At 37.5% G+C, this 20,893-nt stretch overlaps 1 protein-coding gene across 1 annotated transcript in view; it reads right to left on the bottom strand.

Annotated features, from left to right (window-relative positions):
- Positions 1 to 510: 510 nt before the first annotated feature.
- Positions 511 to 20,893, bottom strand: part of cacna2d1a (calcium channel, voltage-dependent, alpha 2/delta subunit 1a) — an 88,467-nt gene continuing 68,084 nt past the window's right edge. The window contains exons 26-38 of the mRNA XM_062066739.1: positions 20,308 to 20,420; positions 20,139 to 20,210; positions 19,793 to 19,860; positions 19,677 to 19,715; positions 19,537 to 19,608; positions 14,253 to 14,405; positions 12,581 to 12,633; positions 12,364 to 12,419; positions 12,165 to 12,288; positions 9,108 to 9,220; positions 8,943 to 9,025; positions 4,551 to 4,639; positions 511 to 1,230 (exon numbers count right to left, since the gene is read on the bottom strand). Coding sequence (XP_061922723.1) covers positions 1,194 to 1,230; positions 4,551 to 4,639; positions 8,943 to 9,025; positions 9,108 to 9,220; positions 12,165 to 12,288; positions 12,364 to 12,419; positions 12,581 to 12,633; positions 14,253 to 14,405; positions 19,537 to 19,608; positions 19,677 to 19,715; positions 19,793 to 19,860; positions 20,139 to 20,210; positions 20,308 to 20,420 — 1,072 coding nt within the window. The 3' untranslated portion in view covers positions 511 to 1,193. The remainder of the gene's footprint in view (positions 1,231 to 4,550; positions 4,640 to 8,942; positions 9,026 to 9,107; positions 9,221 to 12,164; positions 12,289 to 12,363; positions 12,420 to 12,580; positions 12,634 to 14,252; positions 14,406 to 19,536; positions 19,609 to 19,676; positions 19,716 to 19,792; positions 19,861 to 20,138; positions 20,211 to 20,307; positions 20,421 to 20,893) is intronic.

Genomic DNA, 20,893 nt, shown 5'->3' on the forward strand with positions numbered 1-20,893 from the left:
GTTTATTTTGTTTAGAATTCAGATGGGATTTGATTTGGTGCGCGGCATATATTTGCTGCGCGCAGCAGACGCTTGAGCAGTGCGCAATTGCGCAGGCACGCACCTTAGAGGGAACGTTGCTTTGCAGTTCATGTCTTGTTGAAAACACGCCATTCTTAATCAACTTTTCTCTTTTTAGCGTCTCGGGTGTAAACCGCAGAAGGCCCAGGTCTGTCCTAAAATGTGTTTTGTTGCAACTCCAACTTTGACTACAGCGTCAGTTGCTATGTAGAGTGGCGCTTTCCATCATTTTCAGCAGACTGCATTGCACAATTACTTCCCCAGCCCCCTTCCTCTTACACAAGATCCACCCAGGAATGGGGCCACATGAATCCCTTCCGTATTGTACACAGTAGGCTTTGCTACATATCTTAAAACGGAACTCTTTTTACTCTGCTAAATATGGGGGAGCTGTAAGTTTGATCATTTTGGTTAATGTGGCACCGCTTTTGTAAAATATATTTTTAAAAAAAAAGTAATACGGGACCTTTAAGGAGTTTTGTTGTTTGTTGTTTTGCCAGTTGGCAAAAAGACGAAAGGACTTCAGTAGCAAAACACACAAAGTGCAGATCATTGTTTCAAAATCAAATCTTAAGCGTTTGTTTTCTTCAATTTTCTAAAAAAATAATCCAATAAATCAAAAGCTAACAAGCGTCGCACATGGCACTAGAGATATTTCCGTCAGCTTCTTTCTGATTGGTTCATGCGCACGGTGGCAGTCATCAAAATTCAGAGGCTGAGGATTCAGGGAAGAACTTTGGAGGGTTAGGAGGTTTGTGGAACACGGTGGCGCTCAGTGGTAGTCGTCTACCTTGCTTTAAACCAACAACGCTCGCCACTATTGATGTCTTCCAAACAAAAATGTCTGCTTGTGGCAGCGAGGAATCGAACAACTCTTAAGTCCTCAATTTAGCACCAGCTCGTCCATCACGGAGGTCAACAATCCAAAGTGTCCACTGAAGGCTTCTTCCGGCTAAAAAAAAAAAGAAAACTGTCGAGAGGCGGCGTCGCATGCTGGTAGAAAGATGGCGGCGGCAGACGGTGTTGACGGACGGTGCGATCGGGAGGTCAAGACGGTACGCCGTGATGTCTGGAGCCGGTCGGGACCCAGAGAAGCGCCAGCTGAAGAACCACCATCAGCCACAACGAGGGGCTCAGGCCGGACGCCCCGCCACAGTCGGGGTCTTCCTCCTGGAGGATGACGTCACCGATGGTTAGCGGTGGAAACCGCGGTTGGTTGAACAGTTGCGTGAATGTCGAGATGAAGAAGACGCCGCCGTCGAGATGATTGGACTGTTTGGTTACACTTTCATGTAAGAAGACTTAACTATTATGCTATTCTTGCAGTTATATAGTAAAATGTTAAAATAACACATTTGTATTTATAAAAACATCATTTAATATGGAATTTTTTGTTTAAAAGTATAATTTTTCAAATAGAAATGATCCTTTTCAAGTAACTTCAGTATTATTTCAAATATAATTTTAAAATTAATTTTGAACGATAATAATTGTTATTATATTTTATTTATTCATTTAAACAACCGTGAAAATATTGTGTTTATAAATGTACTTCGTTCTTGCTAGTCCAATTTTACAGTGGAATGTAGTTCTAAATGCAATAAATAATAATTTATATAAAAAATGTAATTATTCAAATTTAAATATTACTTAGGATTATTTGAAGTACTAATTTCTAAAAATTTAAAAAATAAATTTTGATGCAAAATTAAAAAATAAAATGTTACATTTAAATAACATACAGTATAAAATATAAAATTTCATCGAAATATATTCATTTTCATGACTATGAATGTACTTAAATTTTTGCTCTATATATACACATATACATTTACATATACTGTATATACAAATACTGTATATACATATAAATGTACATATATACATACATATATAGCCATACACATATATAATTGAAATGAATAGAATTGGAAGTGCGAGAACTAAGTACATTCCTAAATAAAATGAAATGAATGTAAATGAATTAAATATATACAGTATACACACATAAATGTACATGTACATATTGTATATATTTAATTCATTCACATTCATTTAATTTATGAATCTTAGTTCTCGATCTTCCAATTCTGTAATAGAATGTTGTAAATGTCATGCAATATGATTCATTAAAAAATGGATGAATGTATCATTCAAATTGAAATAGTACTTAATTTACATGAAAATTATGAATTCCAAAAACAATTTTGATAAACTTTTCAAATAACTGAAAATTATATTTTTGAATTAGTTGTATATGTAATATTGTATTCGTATGTTTATGAATGTACTTAAGTTCTTGTGATTCTGTGTTGCACTAAAAGTAATGCAATTTTTTATTTATATATATATATATATATATATATATATATATATATATATATATATATATATATATACACAGTCACGATAAAAAGTTTACATACACTTGTAAAGAACATAATGTCATGGCTGTCTTGAGTTTCCAATAATTTCTACAACTCTTATTTTTTTGTGATAGAGTGATTGGAGCACATACTTGTTGGTCACAAAAAACATTCATGAAGTTTGGTTCTTTTATGAATTTATTATGGGTCTACTAAAAATGTGACCAAATCTGCTGGGTCAAAAGTATACATACAGCAATGTTAATATTTGGTTACATGTCCCTTGGCAAGTTTCACTGCAATAAGGTGCTTTTGGTAGCCATCCACAAGCTTCTGGTTGAAATTTTGACCACTCCTCTTGACACAATTGGTGCAGTTCAGCTAAATGTGTTGGTTTTCTGACATGGACTTGTTTCTTCAGCATTGTCCACACGTTTAAGTCAGGACTTTGGGAAGGCCATTCTAAAACCTTAATTCTAGCCATTCCTTTACCACGTTTGACGTGTGTTTGGGCTCATTGTCCTGTTGGAACACCCAACTGCGCCCAAGACCCAACCTTCGGGCTGATGATTTTAGATTGTCCTGAAGAATTTGGAGGTAATCTTCCTTTTCCATTGTCCCATTTAAAGTACCAGTTCCATTGGCAGCAAAACAGGCCCAGAGCATAATACTACCACCACCATGCTTGACGGTAGGATGGTGTTCCTGGGATTACAGGGCTCACCTTTTCTCCTCCAAACATTTTGCTGGGTATTGTGGCGAAACAGCTAAATTTTTGTTTCTTATGACCACATAACTTTCTTCCAGAAGGTCTTATCTTTGTCCATGTGATGTCAGATGAAACAAAAATTGAGCTGTTTGGCCACAATATCCAGCAATATATTTGGAGGAGAAAAGGTGAGGTCTTTAATCCCGGGAACACCATTCCTACCATCAAACATGGTGGTGGTAGTATTACGCTCTGGGCCTGTTTTGCTGCCAATGGAACTGGTGCTTTAAATGGGACAATGAAAAAGGAGGATTTCCTCCAAATTCTTCAGGACAACCTAAAATCATCAGCCTGGAGGTTGGGTCTTGGGCGCAGTTGGGTGTTCCAACAGGACAATGACCCCTAACACAAGTCAAAAGTGGTAAATGAATGGCTAAATCAGGCTAGAATTAAGGTTTTAGAATGTCCTTCCCAAAGTCCTGACTTAAAAGTGTGGACAATACTAAAGAAAGAAGTCCATGTCAGAAAACCAACAAATTTAGCTGAACGGCACCAATTGTGTCAAGAGGAGTGGTCAAAATTTCAACCAGAAGCTTGTGGATGGCTACCAAAAGCGCCTTATTGCAGTGAAACTTGCCAAGGGACATGTAACCAAATATTAACATCGCTGTATGTATACTTTTGACCCAGCAGATTTGGTCACATTTTCAGTAGACCCATAATAAATTCATAAAAGAACCAAACTTCATGAATGTTTTTTGTGACCAACAAGCATGTGCTCTAATCACTATCACAAAAAAAAAATAAAAAAATAAAAAATATATATATATATATATATATTAAATTCTTTAAATGTAAATATTACTTACTTTACTTTTTGAATAAACATGTTTAGGCATGTAGTTTATGGGCTAGCGCAGGTGCAGAAATGTTTCTGGAAAATGTGGGAACGCAATATGTAGAGTAACTTTTTTCTGGACACATCACAAACAGTTGTAAAAAAACTTCAAGAAAAGTCTGAGAAAAATCAGAGGAACTTTCCGATTTGGCATATGGACGTTAGAGGGTCTGGCTAATCGTTAGAGAAGATGCAAATGAGTGTTGCGAGTGTCAGCAAGAATCAGAGGGAGGAAAGACTTTTTATGGGTTGGGGATGGAAAACGATAGACGGGGAAACGTGCAAGGAGCGCTGCTGGTAGTTCAAAGCCGGGCGAGATGGAGAAAATATTGGCGGGAGACGGGAATGTCAAGAAGGGGGGAGGTAGTTTGGTTTGAGAGGGAGAAGTGAAAACAGATGCTGGTCGAACAAGAGCGAGTGACAGGTGTGGAGCGACGTGGAAAGCAGGAAGATATATAAGAGAAAAGAGAGGTATGAACACGGCAGACAGGCAGGAAGGAAGCCTAACGGGACTGACCCGGCAAAGCACAAGAACAGTGGCGGCAGTAACATGAGCGCAGACGACGCCAACGGGGAGCCAGCGCTGCGCCGGCACAGGGCCTCGTCCTACGACAGCCAATCACACACAAGAGAAGTGTCATGCAGCAAAGCAAACTTGGATTTAGTGGGGGAGCAAAGAGGGAGACGTGTTTAGCTTAGTTCAAACAAAAGCAAAAATACAGCATGCGAATGTGACATATTAGTGATGAAAAGCATATTCAAAGCGCTAATTTTCATGTGGGTTCTCTTACAAATAAATGTGCACAAGCTATGACAAGAACATTCTGGTACATGATCAAAATAGCCTGATGAAACAAACAGTAAATAATTATCACCCTCCATATATCCTATCCCAGGGCTTAACTTCTCCAGTATAGATATTATCACTCATAAATTAAGGCAAATATGTAGATTTAAATGTGACATATCAGCATAGGAAGCCATGGTAGGGAATTCAGTCAAACTCTTTGCAACCTGGCATTGTGTAGGCTGGCACCTCGACACGGGAGCATAGAACAGTCCCTCCAGGAATTTGTGATGTCACAAAACAATTTACATCAATTCAACAGATCTCGCAACTTTGTCTAATTCCTGCAATTTCCCCGCACGGCCAATCAGCGCCATTTTCGCCAATCAAATTTGTCTGAGCGGCACTCAAAGGCGCACGTCAACTGTCTAATCCAGGGGTGTCCAAAGTGCGGCCCGGGGGCCATTTGCGGCCCGCAGGTCATTTTTTAACGGCCCCACGGCACATTTTAAAAATACGATTGGAAAAAATTAAAAACATAAAAAAATTGTATAAAAGAGCAAGCAGGTGAAATGTAACAAGAAAATGTTGCAATGTTTAATCTAATAACACAAAGCTGCCATGCAGGCTGTTTCTTTCTTTAAAAAATAATAATGAATCAAAATCAATGTCATTATGAATTATTGACCTATCCAAGGCTCCAATTACGTCACATTAAATATTCCACTTTGAGATATTTTTTGGGGAAAATGTTGCATATTTTGTGTTTGCCATATAAAAAACTGAGCTGTTTTTTTTTTAAAGAAGGGCTTCAAACGAACACACAAAAAACATAAACAACAATAACATTTATAATTGGCGGATAGATCTGAAGTTGAGATTATTGTGTTAAAAGTAAACAGTAAAAAAAAATTATAATTTATTTTTTAACACTTTAATGAGTAGGACCCTTTTGGATCCCCAATAATGTTAGTGTGATTTGTTTTTAAGTGTCATTGCTCAAAAAATAATAATGAATTAAAATCAATGGTGTTATGAGTTATTGACCTTTTTAAGGCTCCACTTATTATATAATGTCAAATATTCCACTTAAAAATTTTATTGGGTGAAAATATTGCATATTTTGTGTCTTTTCCATAAAAAACTGGGTTTTCTTTAACAAAAAGAGCATATAACTTAAATCTTTAAAAACGTTATATTGACAGATATGTTTATCTAGAGATTTAAAACTTGAATAATAATAAAAATAATAATACTGAATAATGACACATTTTTTATATTTTTTTGACCAAAACCCTTTGGGGTACCCGGGATCAAGCTTGAGTGGAGGCCTAAATGTATATTTTTTATACATATATTGTTTTGGCTTTTTAAATAAAAAATATCAAAATGGCCCCTGCTTGCTTTGATTTTTCAGTGTGCGGCCCTCAGTGGAAAAAGTTTGGACACCCCTGGTCTAATCAAAACTCATGTTTGTTTCTTGTGTAGACGAAGCAGTGTAACAATATATAAACTTCTGTGTACAAACGTAGTTCTTCTCGTGTGGCTCAGACTTACTTCCAGTTCCTGTCTACTGCCATCTCGGTAATGCAATATGTAAACAATTGGCAGCACATTGGCATTCCTAGTTTGCATGTATTTATATATTTAACATTATTTAACATATTTTCATTCCCATTGCTGAGACCTAGCAAAGAGGCAACATTTACATGTTAGATAAGTGTGATGATAATCCCTCATGGTCTCTCACTTATCAACGAAAATTTGCACTATAGATTGCTCTTAACAGTTCACAAATGCCAACGTGCGGGTGTAAATGTGTTGGAACATAAATAAATGTTTAAGATGGACAAACACAAAGAATGTCTGCATATTGTGGATGACAGAGCAGACCGCAAACAAAAAGGAAGCCTTTGGTGGCGTTTTTTTCCTGTAATTATGATTGTTATAGTGAATAGTTACAGTGCAGTAAATTGACAATGAGCTCTGACTATGTGATTTTACTGTCATTGTGTTTGTACGTTTACATCTGTTTGGTAAAACATCAATACAGAATTTGTTTTCCAATTGTTGTTGCAATGCTGTGCTTTATAAAAGTTAAGATGACAATGAAAATGATTGATAACAAATTCGTACACTCACAAGTTGATTCAATGTTATTGGGTGGGGGAAAAAAGCCTCAAAACATCGCAACTTTTGTCGCTACTTTCTGATAAAGCTGCCGCAAATTCAGACATTTTAACAATGCCAACAAATGCCTGCAAAATCCTGGAGGGACTGATAAAACCCTTCTCAAGCATCTTGTGACTTTAAAATAAAAACAAATGCTAAGAGGCTAAAGCTAGACAGCAGTCATAATAATATAATGTATAATCACTCGCCATACAGCAATAGATGATATCTGTCTATTACCTGACACTTTCTATGTTAGCTACTTCTCTTTGTTTTTAATGTCTATTTTCTATTTTCTGCTGGATTTACTCTCTATTTTATGTTGCTGCTGTCACATATACTGTAATATTGTACATGGTAATTGTTATATATTGTATATATCAGTGGTCCCCAACCAACGGGCCGTGGCCCGGTACCGGTCCGTGGATCGATTGGTACCGGGCCGAACAAGAAAGAAAAAATAAAATAAATTTATTTTAAATTTTTTATTTTTTATTTTTATTAAATCAACATAAAAAACACAAGATACACTTACAATTAGTGCACCAACCCAAAAAAACTCCCTACCCCATTTATACTCATTCACACTCATCCGCACAAAAGGGTTGTTTCTTTCTGTTATTAATATTTCTGGTTCCTACATTATATATCAATATAGATCAATACAGTCTGCAGGGATACAGTCCGTAAACACGCATGATTGTATTTTTTAATGACGAAAAAAATAAATAAAAAATAAATAAAAAACATTTTTTATTTTTAAAAATTCGTCCGTGGGACAAATCTTCAAGCGTTGACCGGTCCGCAGTTACAAAAAGGTTGGGGACCACTGGTATATATTATATAGACATCAGTATATATAATATACTGTACATATATTATGTATATATTACGTATATATGTTATATTTTATATCGCAACATTTAGTCTATTTATACCTGCATTGTCCTTTCCATCCTTACACTTTCCATCATTGTAACTGAGCTACTGTGTGGAACACTTTCCCTTGTGGATCATTAAAGTTTGTCTAAGTCTAAGTCTAATAATGAAAAAAAACTTATTGCGTCAAGTTTTACACAAACAAAATAAAAAATCATATTCACTGAAGACGCTAACAAAATTAGCGGCTAAGTTTAGTTGCATTAAGAAACTGCCTCTCAATTGCTATGTTGATTGCTATTCTGAATGTTGCTGGGCCGGGTTTGGTTTTGGAATTGGAATTGTATTATGGTATTATTGTGTATTATTTGGTTGGACTGATTAATTAATTTAAAAAAAAAAATTAAATAAAAAAAAAGATCCAGCCAAACATTAACAATAGAAGCACTATAACTTCACTAGCAAACATTACTGTACATATCAGTTGTAACAAATATTTGCGGACAAAAAATTGCTAAAAAAAAAAAGGTAATTATGTAAATTAAAGCGTCACATGATATGCCATTAGGAAGCAAGCAAGCTAGCATTACTTTAACTCAGTGTTAAAATATTTTCTGTTACGCCCACTAAGAATAAAGTATTTTGCGCCCCCCACCGTGAAGTTAAATCATTACTTTGATTAATTTATCTATAAAATTCTTATTAATACACCTCTGCAATACTATGCACACTTATTAACATTAAAGGAAACAGTTTGATTCCGTTCTCAGATGTTTCAGCAAATACTATTTCAAGAGACAAAAAAAGGAGCTGTATTTAAATGTAAATGTTGATACTAAACTGATTCTGCTTCACCCGACATTTCAATCCGTGAACAGGCATGTTTAATTATTCTCAGCGATGGAGTCCAAAATGTAAAAATTAGTAGCCCGTAGGCGCGTACATAAATCAAAACCGTGGCCTTTGTGTAAACTCGTGTGAGCTAATAAAGCAAGGAAGGCGCTCAGCCTTCATTTGGCGGCCTGACACAATTAAGTATGAGACAAGGAATTTGTGGCGGGAGGGACTCACGTGCTCGTTGTTATCGAAGCAGACGGCGGGGCCTTTCCTGTAGCGAGGATTCTGGGCCATCTTACATGGATCCGGTCCGTCAGCTGGAGGAACCGAGTCAAGAACACAACGCGCGGTCCGGGATTTGACACGGTTAGCGTTGGCATGCTAACGGTGAAAGGATACACTGCTGTTCATCCTGTATCAGCGGCTTGCTGTCACATGACGAGCAGGTGAGTTTGGCGTCGGCGATGACGAAGACCAGGTTTGTGTTGGGCAGCTTCTCGGCGTGGTAAAGTCTGAAGACCACAGAAGATGACAAGAAAAATGGCGGTTGACACAGGTTTTCAACACCAAAACCAGGAAGTGGTTTTGGTGTACCATGAATTGATTAACGTGGACCCCGGCTTAAACAAGTTAAAAAACTTATTCGGGTGTTACCATTTAGTGGTCAATTGTACGGAATATGTACTGTACTGTGCAATCTACTAATAAAAGTTTCAATCAAAGTTTCAATCAATCAAGATGCAAACTTTCCGAGTCTGTCTCCGCCCCCAAAAGGTAAACGGGAATCCGAAAGCAAATATTGTAGAGTGGGGTATATACTTTCAAGTATTTCTTATATATATATATATATATATATATATATATATATATATATATATATATATATATATATATATATATATATATATATATATATATATATATATATATATATATATATATATATATATATGCCCCCAAAAGGTAAACGGGAATCCGAAAGCAAATATTGTAGAGTGGGGTATATACTTTCAAGTATTTCTTATATATATATATATATATATTTATATATATATATATATATATATATATATATATATATATATATATATATATATATATAAATAATCCGTTCATGAATGAGTATATCCGTTATTTTTTCCTATCATTTTGGAACTTGCAAGCGTACTTCTTCTTCTTACTCGTCGTCGCCATGTCTCTTCTTCGTTCTTCTGCTTCGTCTCTGGACATTACTACTTGCCGTAGTTTTGAAGCAATGCATGATGGGAATCCGGATGTTGTGTGTCAGTGTATTAACGTGCCGGTTGGAATAAACACACGCTGAGAAATAGCTCCGTGCCTGCCTACTTTATGGGTTATAAATAAACCTATGGATAACGGAGACATATATAATAGTCTCCTTTTCAGGTGAGAGAGGACGCTGAAGGCAGTGCCTTTAAGGCACGCCCCCAATATTGTTGTCCGGGTGGAAATCAGGAGAAATTTGGGAGAATGGTTGCCCCGGGAGATTTTCGGGAGGGGCACTGAAATTCGGGAGTCTGGGAGGGTTGGCAAGTATGCATGATCAACACCCCCGCCTCCTTGAAAATTTAAAAAGGATGTGAAATATGCCAACAGGAAGTGATGTAACTAGTCAATTTGGAGCTTTACCACTCCTGACAATGTGCTCTACAGGAAGTGATGTCTTATAAACAAAATGCATAAATCAGGGGTCCCCAAACTCAAGTCCCAAGTTAAAAAAACATATGTATATTTTGTATTTATTTATTTTGTAGTTATTATTTTTCTAAATCTGTCCTTTCTAATCCATTTTCTACCGCATCTTACTCTCTGTGTCTCCTAGCCGCTCAGGCAAATCATATTGTCTGGAAATGCATTTTCCCATCGATAACGTGACATCATCGCGCACACGCCGCAGTGTCGGGCAAGTGCGTGGCAAGTACATGCTCTTTCAGTCAATTATTGTGCGAGGAATATATACAGCCCGGCCCCCGGCCAAATTGTTTTAACCTAATGCGGCCACCCGAGTCAAAAAGTTTGGGGACCCCTGGCATACATAGTAACTGATACTACAATGTCATAGAGAAGTTTAAGCGCAAAAATTATGACTATAGGGGTGAAGATGTATTTTAATTTGCACCAAAATTTTATTGAAAGTTAATCTTTAAAAAAAAATAAATAATTGAATTTCCTATAAATTCATTATTTTAGCACTGTGTAATTAGGGGTTTAAAAAATGTTTCCGAATGAATCGGAATTCTGACTTGCAACAATTCTTGATTTAAAACAAATAAAATCGATTTTAGCAAATGTTTGGGTAAAATGATATCAAACAAAACCAGTTTTCTCTTAAGTAATATACAAATTGATCAGAGCTGTTTATCTTATGGAGGAATGGAGTTAATCATAGAACTGACACCCAATGGTATGAAAACAAGTATTGATTTTGAATCAAATAATTGATTCTGAATCAAATCGTTACCGGCAAGAATCGAATCATGTGGTGCCCAAAGATTCACAGCCCTAGTAATTATGTGTACATTTACTTTTCATAATTTTTATGAGTCTCTTTTTTGCAATATATTTGATAAGTACTTATTTTTAAATGAGCCTGACATAAGCCGTGATAATAATATTTGTGATTAACAGAGGGTTTCATATCATTTGACAAGGTGTATACTGTTAAACTATGAGTAGGTTAGATATAGTTATTGAATATGATTAAAAATCAAGAGTAAGATTACTAAATCAGTGTAGTGGAAAAGTTGGGCCCTGGAGTCAAAGGTTAAGAAGCCCTACCAAAACCAAAAATTTATAACTAGTCACACAATTTACAGCAATGACTAAATTCAAAATCGAAACTGTAAACAGGAAGTCTCAGGGGAAAAATATGAAATTATGTCTAAGTACACCTCAAACTGAATTTGAAATAAGAAAAATTAAAGTGATGACCAATACCAAAATGGAAACTGATAAACAGGAAGTATGTTTCTGAACTATTAGAACAAAACCTAAAGAGGGATTATTCACAGCAAGAAGCATGTTTCCGAATACTCCCCAAAATGTGAAAGTGATGTCCCATGACCCCTAAAAAAAACCCACATCATGAGCCACCAACGTCCTCAAAAAAACAAAAAAAACCTGTTCTCCTAGTCCTCTAGTAGAGGAACCCACGTGTCACCCTTACACAAATGGTTTTCTCTGTATTTTTATGGCGCTCGTTAAAAGCAAACGTGTGCTGCTAATGCGCAGGAACGCCGCAGCGCATGCAGGCAGCACTCCATTAGGCGACACGAGGGGGTCTTAAAAAAACGGCACACGCACAAGGAGGGGGCAGGAACCTTGCCAAGACGGTGGTCCTGCATAACTGTCTCGACTTCATCTTCATGCCATGTCAATTTGTACTAGCTTCGCTCAGCGCCACCTCGAGAAAGAAGTATCTGGAATATTCCTTACCTGGAGCAGTTTTCACAGTCCACAGTGCCTTTGAAGGAAGGGTTGTCGGTCTCAAAGTAGTACTGCGTTTGCTCGGTGATGCACACTTCCTTGTGCATGATGTCTATGTCCTCGTCCGTGTCGGCTACAGGGTTAATTAATTGCATTATTATCCATACTAGCGGTCATTTAGGTTAGGGTGAACAAGGTAGAGAGTCACCTGCATCCAGAAAGTTTGGGAACGTGATGCTGACCAGCAACTGTTGCAGGATTGACCTGCAACGTGAATGAATAAAACAACCTAATGCATAAAAATGTGCATACTGTAAAACAAGCTGTTAACTATATTGGGCATAAACGAGAAGCAGATTTTCCCTCAATTCTCACCTGTTTCGCATTAGGATTTAAATCTTCCTCTTATATGTAAAAGGACTTACCAGGCTGCAGCAGAGGCCCACCACCCGACACTCAGAATATCAGCAATGGAGGGCTGAGGGGAGCAAACAAAGCGAGACTTAAGAAATAAATACAGATAAATCAACACACGTAAAAAAGCATATACGGTAGGGCTGTGAATCTTTGGGTGTCCCACAATTCGATTCAATATCGATTCTTGGGGTCACGATTCAATTCAAAATCGATTTTTTTTCAATTCAACACGATTCTCGATTCAAAAACGATATTTTCCCGATTCAAAAGGATTCTCTATTCATTCAATACATAGATTTCAGCAGGATCTACCCCAGTCTGCTGACATGCAAGCAGAGTAGTAGATTTTCGTAAAAAGCTTTTATAATTGTAAAGGACAATGTTTTATCAACTGATTGCAGTAATGTACATTTGTTTTAACTATTAAATGAACCAAAAATATGACTTATTTTGTGAAAATATTGGACACAGTGTGTTGTCAAGCTTATGAGATGCGATGCAAGTGTAAGCCACTGTGACACTATTGTTCTTTTTTTTAAATTTTTATAAATGTCTAATGATAATGTCAATGAGGGATTTTTAATCACTGCTATGTTGAAATTGTAACTAATATTGATACTGTTGTTGATAATATTCATTTTTGTTTCACTATTTTTGGATTGTTCCGTGTCGTGTTTGTGTCTCCTCTCAATTGCTCTGCTTATTGCAGTTCTGAGTGTTGCTGGGTCGGGTTTGGTTTTGGAATTGGATTGCATTGTTATGGTATTGCTGTGTATTGTTTTGTTGGATTGATTAATTTAAAAAAATAAAATAAATAAAAATGTTAAATTAAAAAATAAAATAAAATAAAATCGATTTTTTAAAAATGAGAATCGATTCTGAATCGCACAATGTGAGAATCGCGATTCGAATACGAATCGATTTTTTCCCACACCCCTAATATACGGTTTTATTAAACATGTCGTGACCATGGTTAGCACGCCAGGATCTCATTGTTGTGGTAAACCAGCCCCAAGGTTTCTAGCTAACCATGTTGGTTTTGATCACGCGGTACACACATGTCCCTGCCCAGTACTCGACCGTAAGCGGGACCAAACCAAAAGCATTCAGATACAACAGAAAGATCAAGACACACAGGAATGGGGACCAAATTGTGTACTTTTATAGGTACTGACTGAATTATGTTGGTAATAACGAATAACTGTCACACATTGTGCTTTCCTTTCTTCAGTAATTATTTACAATCAATTTATTTTACTCTGACGCTCCTGGGAGTCAAAGTTAGCCAATCTCGTTTCCGAGTTCAAAAAAATTGCGGTGCTCTCGGCGAGTGATGAAAAACAGCGCGTCTCTCTTGGCGTGTCGGCCGAGCATGCGAGACCACCTAATCCTGTTAGCGTTACGACGACTCCCACTCATTCGCCATACCTCTGCTTCCCTTCTCATCTGGATTTATGGCTCCCCTGTGTGTGAGAGAGTGTGTGTGTGTGTGAGAGTGTGTGTGAGTGTGAGTGTGTGCCTAAGGCCACTTGGAAGTGTTTTGTAGCAGGTACGTCTGCTTTTTCTGTTTACACGCAGCAAGTCAGAAAACGACAACATGTATGGAAATGTGTATGGAAATGTGTTAACGTGCGAGTGTGTGTGTCTGTGTGTGGACAGGCCCTGGCTTATGTAATTCACCACATAGACAGATCGCAGGCCCGCCGCCGCCTTGGTCTCCTTCTTAGGGTCACACAGAGACTGGTAGTCGAAGGACTTCTTGGAGGTGAACAGAGAGGAGTTGTCCAGGTTAATCATCAGGATGGGGTCGATCATTCCGAAGAAGCGCCCGATCTGAACAACAGGGAGGGATCGCTCATACGTCACATTTTAAACATCATAACTGCTATATGTTGGAGAAATAAACGCATAAAACAAAGCCAAAATAGGGAAAATATATACTGTATCCTCCTTGGCGGAGGTATATATAGCGGCTTTGCTACATCACAGAAACGCGTTTCGTGTTGTCGTAGAAGCCCGCAGATGTGTTACTACGCTAGAAAGAGAGTTCCTCAGTGTTCACTCTTACAGTAACAATGAAGTATTGTTGGCGGTTTTCCCATGCATTTTTAAAGTGATTTAGAGATAGAATAGATTGCTCCCATTAGCTGCATTGCCAGCTAGGGAGAACGAGTCGATTTTTGCACAAAAAAAAAATACAACCTTTTGTCTTTTTGTCTCTTATGATTGTGAATGATCCTCAAAATTCCCCAAAAAGTGCAGTTCCCCATTAATGGTAACAGGACTGCTATCAGAAGCTGTTTGGGCAACGCTACGTGGAGATGAATCTGTTGATGAACTTTATCTTGACATCATCAGCTCAACCTGACGTTGTGGCATTTGGTGGGAGCGATGTGGAATGACAATGTTAACACGCAATGCTAACAACACAGATAATGGTTATAGCTGCGACTGTCGAGTTTAACAAATTTTTGCAGAACACTTTTTGCCCGTGGTTTTTAAGCACATGGACGCCCAGTTACAATTTAGAGGAATTACCCAGGAAGGGATGACGTTGTTCCACGTGATGTCTTGTTGTAGTGGCCGGGTGAATACCATGGCAATGACGCCTGGAGGTAATTTACAGGAGAACACACTCAAGGCTAAAATATCGGGGGAAACAAGTGTAAAGGTGACTATGCAGCTGTTATTTCATGTTAAAATATGTATTTAGGTAGTAAACACAATTTTTTTTTGCTCCAACTATGAAAATATTCAATTTATCAATAAGAAATCTTCTTCGCGAAAAATGTATTCAAGCCTGGAACCAATTAGCCGCAATAAATGAGGCACGACTGCAGTGTGAAATATACACCTAATAATCAAATATACCTTCGCTGAATACAGACAATTAGATGAACGCTAAAAAGTACAAACTTTTATATATTATTTTAATAAATGACATTTCACCACGGGGTGATTTTTGCTATTTTCTTTTTTTTAACTCACACATTTTTATGCATATACAATTTAAAAAATGTAGCTTTGTATCTGCATATTCTAATGCAAGTACGGTATGTATTTTAAGTCATTCAAGTGGCCTGTGAATTTTTAATATATTTTTAAAGTGTGATATATAAGATTGCATTTTTTTCTGTGCCTTTTCCAGAATTAACTTTCTTCAAGCCTCTGATTGGTTGTAATGGTTATAGTGTCACCTGTTTCTTTGCCACACACTTTTTCTGAAGCTTCTTTACATTATTCTTTATGGACACATGTACATCCTGTACATGATTGTAAAACCTGTGGATTTCAACCAACTTAGAGTGATCTAGTAAGCGTGTGTTTGCAGCTAACGAGCACTTACTTACACAAACACACGCGCACACACATGCAAACAACATGATGGACTTTGGTGTAGTCCCAGACTCCCATTCATGTGGTATTTGCTGAGGTTTTTTCTGTTCCTGTGCATGAGAGATGGCGACAATCCCTCTGTTTGCCATCCACTTTGCACTATCCTGATGTATATAATACATCTACTACACTTTAAGGTAAAAGAGTGCAATGAATGAGCAGTTGTTGGCCGCAGACTCCCAGAGGACTTGCCGTAGCGAGAGGCATTAAGAGGTGGAGAAAGCCGTCAGAGACGTCCCTGCTGGATATACGACCGACTGAGGGCACACACGCCTCTCCAAACAAGGCCTCAGGTCCCCCGCTTTTAGTGCTGCTGCCAAACTTCAGAGAGCGCCTGATTTATCCGGCGCACGCCCGTTGCTGATTAGCCTACTACGGCCCGAGAGCGCATGAAAAAACATTGAGTCAAACCACAGCGGGGGTGGGTGGGTTTGGGGAGGGTGAGGGACTGGAGACCCAGGAGATTGGATGTGGGGTTGAGTGGAGCTGCATGTGCTCGCATATCACTCGAATATAAACAAATTAGTCAAATGGAGCTCAGGCGCCTTAATTTGTTTATTTGCTGTTTGGTCACCCAGGGCAGAGTTCTGATCCGTGAATGTTTCTTTTAGCTTATTAGCATGTTAGTAGCTAGCCAAGACAGGTGGACTTTTCATTACGAACACAAACATATACACTGTATGAAAAATGCATTGGGATACACGGACAGGAAGTGTTTACCGCCCCCTTGTAGTCCTTTCTGCAAGACTTTGAAGGTTTTTGAAGAGTTTGAGGTAAGGCCTTTCAAAGTGCACTAGGACTTCTTACCTTTTGGTGTATGGGAGTCTGCGCTAGGGAGTTAAAGGGTTGTTTTCCTACCTGGAATTGAACCTTCGACATCAACATTTCCGCAAAATATATACGTAGACTTCCCAACTGTTGGTAATTAAGATAAATTATTATTAATCAAATACAACTTAGATAACATACAGTAAGTGTTAATGACATTAAAAAGTTTGTAATAAGATATCCTGGCCCCTTTATATTGTATATTTGTGTTTATTTTCACATTTGGCTATGTTATGTGTGCTAAGCTATGTGAATAACAATTACAATCCATTATATAATAGATTTATAGTATATCATATTATACTTTATTATGATGTTTTACTGTACTTTGTTGTGTTCCATCCTATTGGTGTATTTGTTGTCAAATGATTTGTGACTATTCGTTACTTATTAAAAATGTTGTGGTTGGGAAAAGCTCTAAATTAACTATTTACATCACTTCCTGTTTTTGTATTACACTTCCTGTTTAAAGTTTTTGGGTAAAGAATATAGGCCAATTAGAAATGTTTGTTCAAGGTCGTATAAGAAATCACTTCCTGTCTTTCAACTTTAACTTTCTGTTTACATTTTTAGGGGGGATGGATATTGGTCAATTACATTTTTTTTTAGGAGTCATGAGACATCACTTTTGTTCAAATACCACATTTCCTGTCTGTATGTTACACTTCCTGTTTACATTTTGGGGAGTCGGGGTATTGGTCAGTTACAAACTTTTGTTGTAGGAGTCATGCCACTTCACTTCCTGTTTACATTTTGGAGGAGGGGTGTTAGTTAATATACAGTAAATTTTGTGACTAATTACATAATTTGGTTCTTGAAGGTTTGAGTTTGAGTTGAGTTTGAGTTTATTTCGAACATGCAAGCATACAACATGATACATCACAATTTCTTGTTCTTGTCATTATCACATCTCCTGCTCACATTTTGGGGGGTAGAAGTCAAGCATTTACTGTATTTTTCTGACTATAAATCGCAGTTTTTTCATAGTTTGGCCGGGGGTGCGACTTATACTCAGGAGCGATTTATGTGTGAAATTATTAATACATTACCGTAAAATATCAAATAATATTATTTAGCTCATTCACGTAAGAGACTGGACGTATAAGATTTCATTGGATTTAGCGATTAGGAGTGACAGATTGTTTGGTAAACGTATAGCATGTTCTATATGTTATAGTTATTTGAATGACTCTTACCATAATATGTTACGTTAACATACCAGGCACGTTCTCAGTTGGTTATTTATGCCTCATATAACGTACACTTATTCAGCCTGTTGTTCACTATTCTTTATTTATTTTAAATTGCCTTTCAAATGTCTATTCTTGGTGTTGGGGTTTATCAAATAAATTTCCCCAAAAAATGCGACTTATACTCCAGTGCGACTTATATATGTTTTTTTCCTTCTTTATTATGCATTTTTGTCCGGTGCGACTTATACTCCGAAAAATACGGTACATTGTTTTGTTTTTGGACTCATAAGACATCACTTCCTATTTACATACCACATTTCCTATCTGCATGTTACACTTCGTGTTTACATTATGGGGAGGAGAGGTGTAGGTCAATTACACATTTTGGTTGTAGGTGTCATGACACATCACTTCCTGTTTACATACTACATCTCCTGTTTAGATTTTGGGGAAGGGGTGTTGGTTAATATAAGTTTTGTTACTAATTACAGAATTTGGTTCTTAAAGTTTTGTGACAATCAAAGATACTGAAGTTCCACGACATAGTGAATTTGCAAACAGCTAAAATTATACAAAGAGCAAACTATAACCTGCTACCCAGGAATATACAACAATTCTTCTCAAAAAAAGAGGAGAAATATAATCTTAGAGAGAAATGTAATTTAAAACATTTGTATGCACGTGCAACACTTTAGACCTTCAGTATATCAGAATGTGGAATTAAATTATGGAATGGATTAAGCAAAGCAATCAAACAATGTACTAATATGATCCACTTCAAGAAACTCTTCAAACTTAAAGTGTTTACAAAGTACAAAGAAGAAGAATACTGAATTTATTTAATTCATCCATTCTTTCACTCTCAAAATAATCTTACTTACCTCATCATATGAAATGTAACTTACTTCACCAATTATTATTATTTATTTATTTTTATTGTGATTACTTATGGAATATATTGTGAATAAATTGAGAACAGGAAGTGAACAAAAGTTTTAGCAACTGTTATGTAAAAGAAAGGGGTAGGATTAAATAAGCCCTGCTTCTTCCTACTCCTTTTCGAACATGTTGAAAAGAGAAACTGGAAATTGTGATGTATCATGTTGTATGCTTGCATGTTCGAAATGAACTCAAACTCAAACTCAAACATCAGGTTTTATTTACATACCACACTTCATGTTTGTACGTTTTACTCCCAGTTAACATTTTGGAGGAGTGGTATTGGTCAATTACTATTTTTTATTTTAGGAGTCATGAGACATCACTTCCTGTTTACATACCACACTTCCTGTTTATATTTTGGGGGGGGGGGGGGGGTTTGCTAATTAATAACACTTCCGTTTTTTCCTTCCGGTTTTGTTGGTGAGTGTAAGTGTTGTTACTAACTACATAACTAGGTTCTTCAGTTTATCAAGACATCACTTCCTGTTTACATACCACACTTTTTGTTTTACATTTCCTGTTTTATCAATTACAAGTTTTGGTTATGATATCACGTCCTGTTAACGGACAATTGGTAGGAAGGACAATAAAGGTGAATTGCTGACCTGATCGACGTATTCGTCCCGATTGGACATCACCAGAAAGCCGCCATCATCCAGAATGACGCAGTCTACGTACTGCAATCACATAAAGACGCTAAAATCTGGACGTAACACTGAAGCATGTGAAGTGAAGACAATCTCACCTCATCGTTCCGCTGGCAGCCACAGATCTCATCTGTGCACTGAGACAAAGAAGACATAAGACTGCAGGCATTATTGCGGTACCTGCGTCCCACTTTCAGGACGTACACAAACTCACATTGGTCTTCTGCGTGGTGTTGATGAAGCTGGCCATCCAGGTGCTGATGTCCAACTTGACGCCCACCACTAGGATCAAACACAAAAGACAAAGACATCATGCATCATATGCACGAGGACCCCGGCGTCAACTGTACTCTCTGAACCGGGAAGACTGCAAACTTGGCCGAGGATCACAGAAGAGTGGACCAGTTGATGTGTGCTTTGTGTGTTCATTTGTCAGAGGGACGAGATAAACGGGGCTGTTTAATAAGCGTCTGAAGACATGAATTCACAAGGGGTGCAGGCGACAACGTTGGGAGTGAGAGTGTGTTTACATTAGAGGACGAATGGCAAATGTCCCTTACCTGCTGGTTTTAGGAGCTTATTGTCAATCTTGAACTTGACCGCTCTGCTCACAAGGACAGAGTCGTCACTCGCTGCAAGAGACAATAACTCACTGGGTTTGTCACTAAATATTACACAACTGACAGTAATGAACACCGGATGCCATTCACGTGCATCGCTATCACTCACTGTTGTCTTTAAGGTACAGCGTCGGAGTGAAGATGTACAGGTCGTTGTCCAAACTGCGCTTGTAGAAACTGGACTCGTACGTTTCTGCCTCCTCTTTCCAGTTCAGACCCGCACTGCAAGGCAGATAACAATAAAATGTTTCCAGCCCTTTCCAGCAAAATACAAATAATCTCCTGTTTAAATGGTAAATTGAGCTAATAAAATGAACTTGAAAATGTGTTTAAGTTATGTTGTCTCAGCTCATTTTATATGAGTCAATTTTGAAAATCAAGTCATTGTTTGCAGAATGCTGGTGCCAACAATTCAGATTTTGTTTGTACAGATAAATAAATCAATATCAGGTTCTCAATGGTATTTCTTTTCGGAGGGGGGCGAGAAAACACAGTCATGTATTGACAGAGTATGGACAACTCGGTTTGGTCAAATGATTGGTCAAAAGCCCCTCACGTGACAACTGAGCGCCATTTAGGACACCAGTATGGAGCGGCCGCTAGGCAACACAACACTTCCTCATCAGACTATTATTTTATTGGAGAATCTTTTTCCGTGTAAACATGCCTTGTTGTGCTGCATGGGGACGCTCCAC

The sequence above is a fragment of the Entelurus aequoreus genome, linkage group LG12 (genome assembly GCF_033978785.1).
Source record: "Entelurus aequoreus isolate RoL-2023_Sb linkage group LG12, RoL_Eaeq_v1.1, whole genome shotgun sequence".
NCBI classification, from domain to species: Eukaryota; Metazoa; Chordata; class Actinopteri; order Syngnathiformes; family Syngnathidae; genus Entelurus; species Entelurus aequoreus.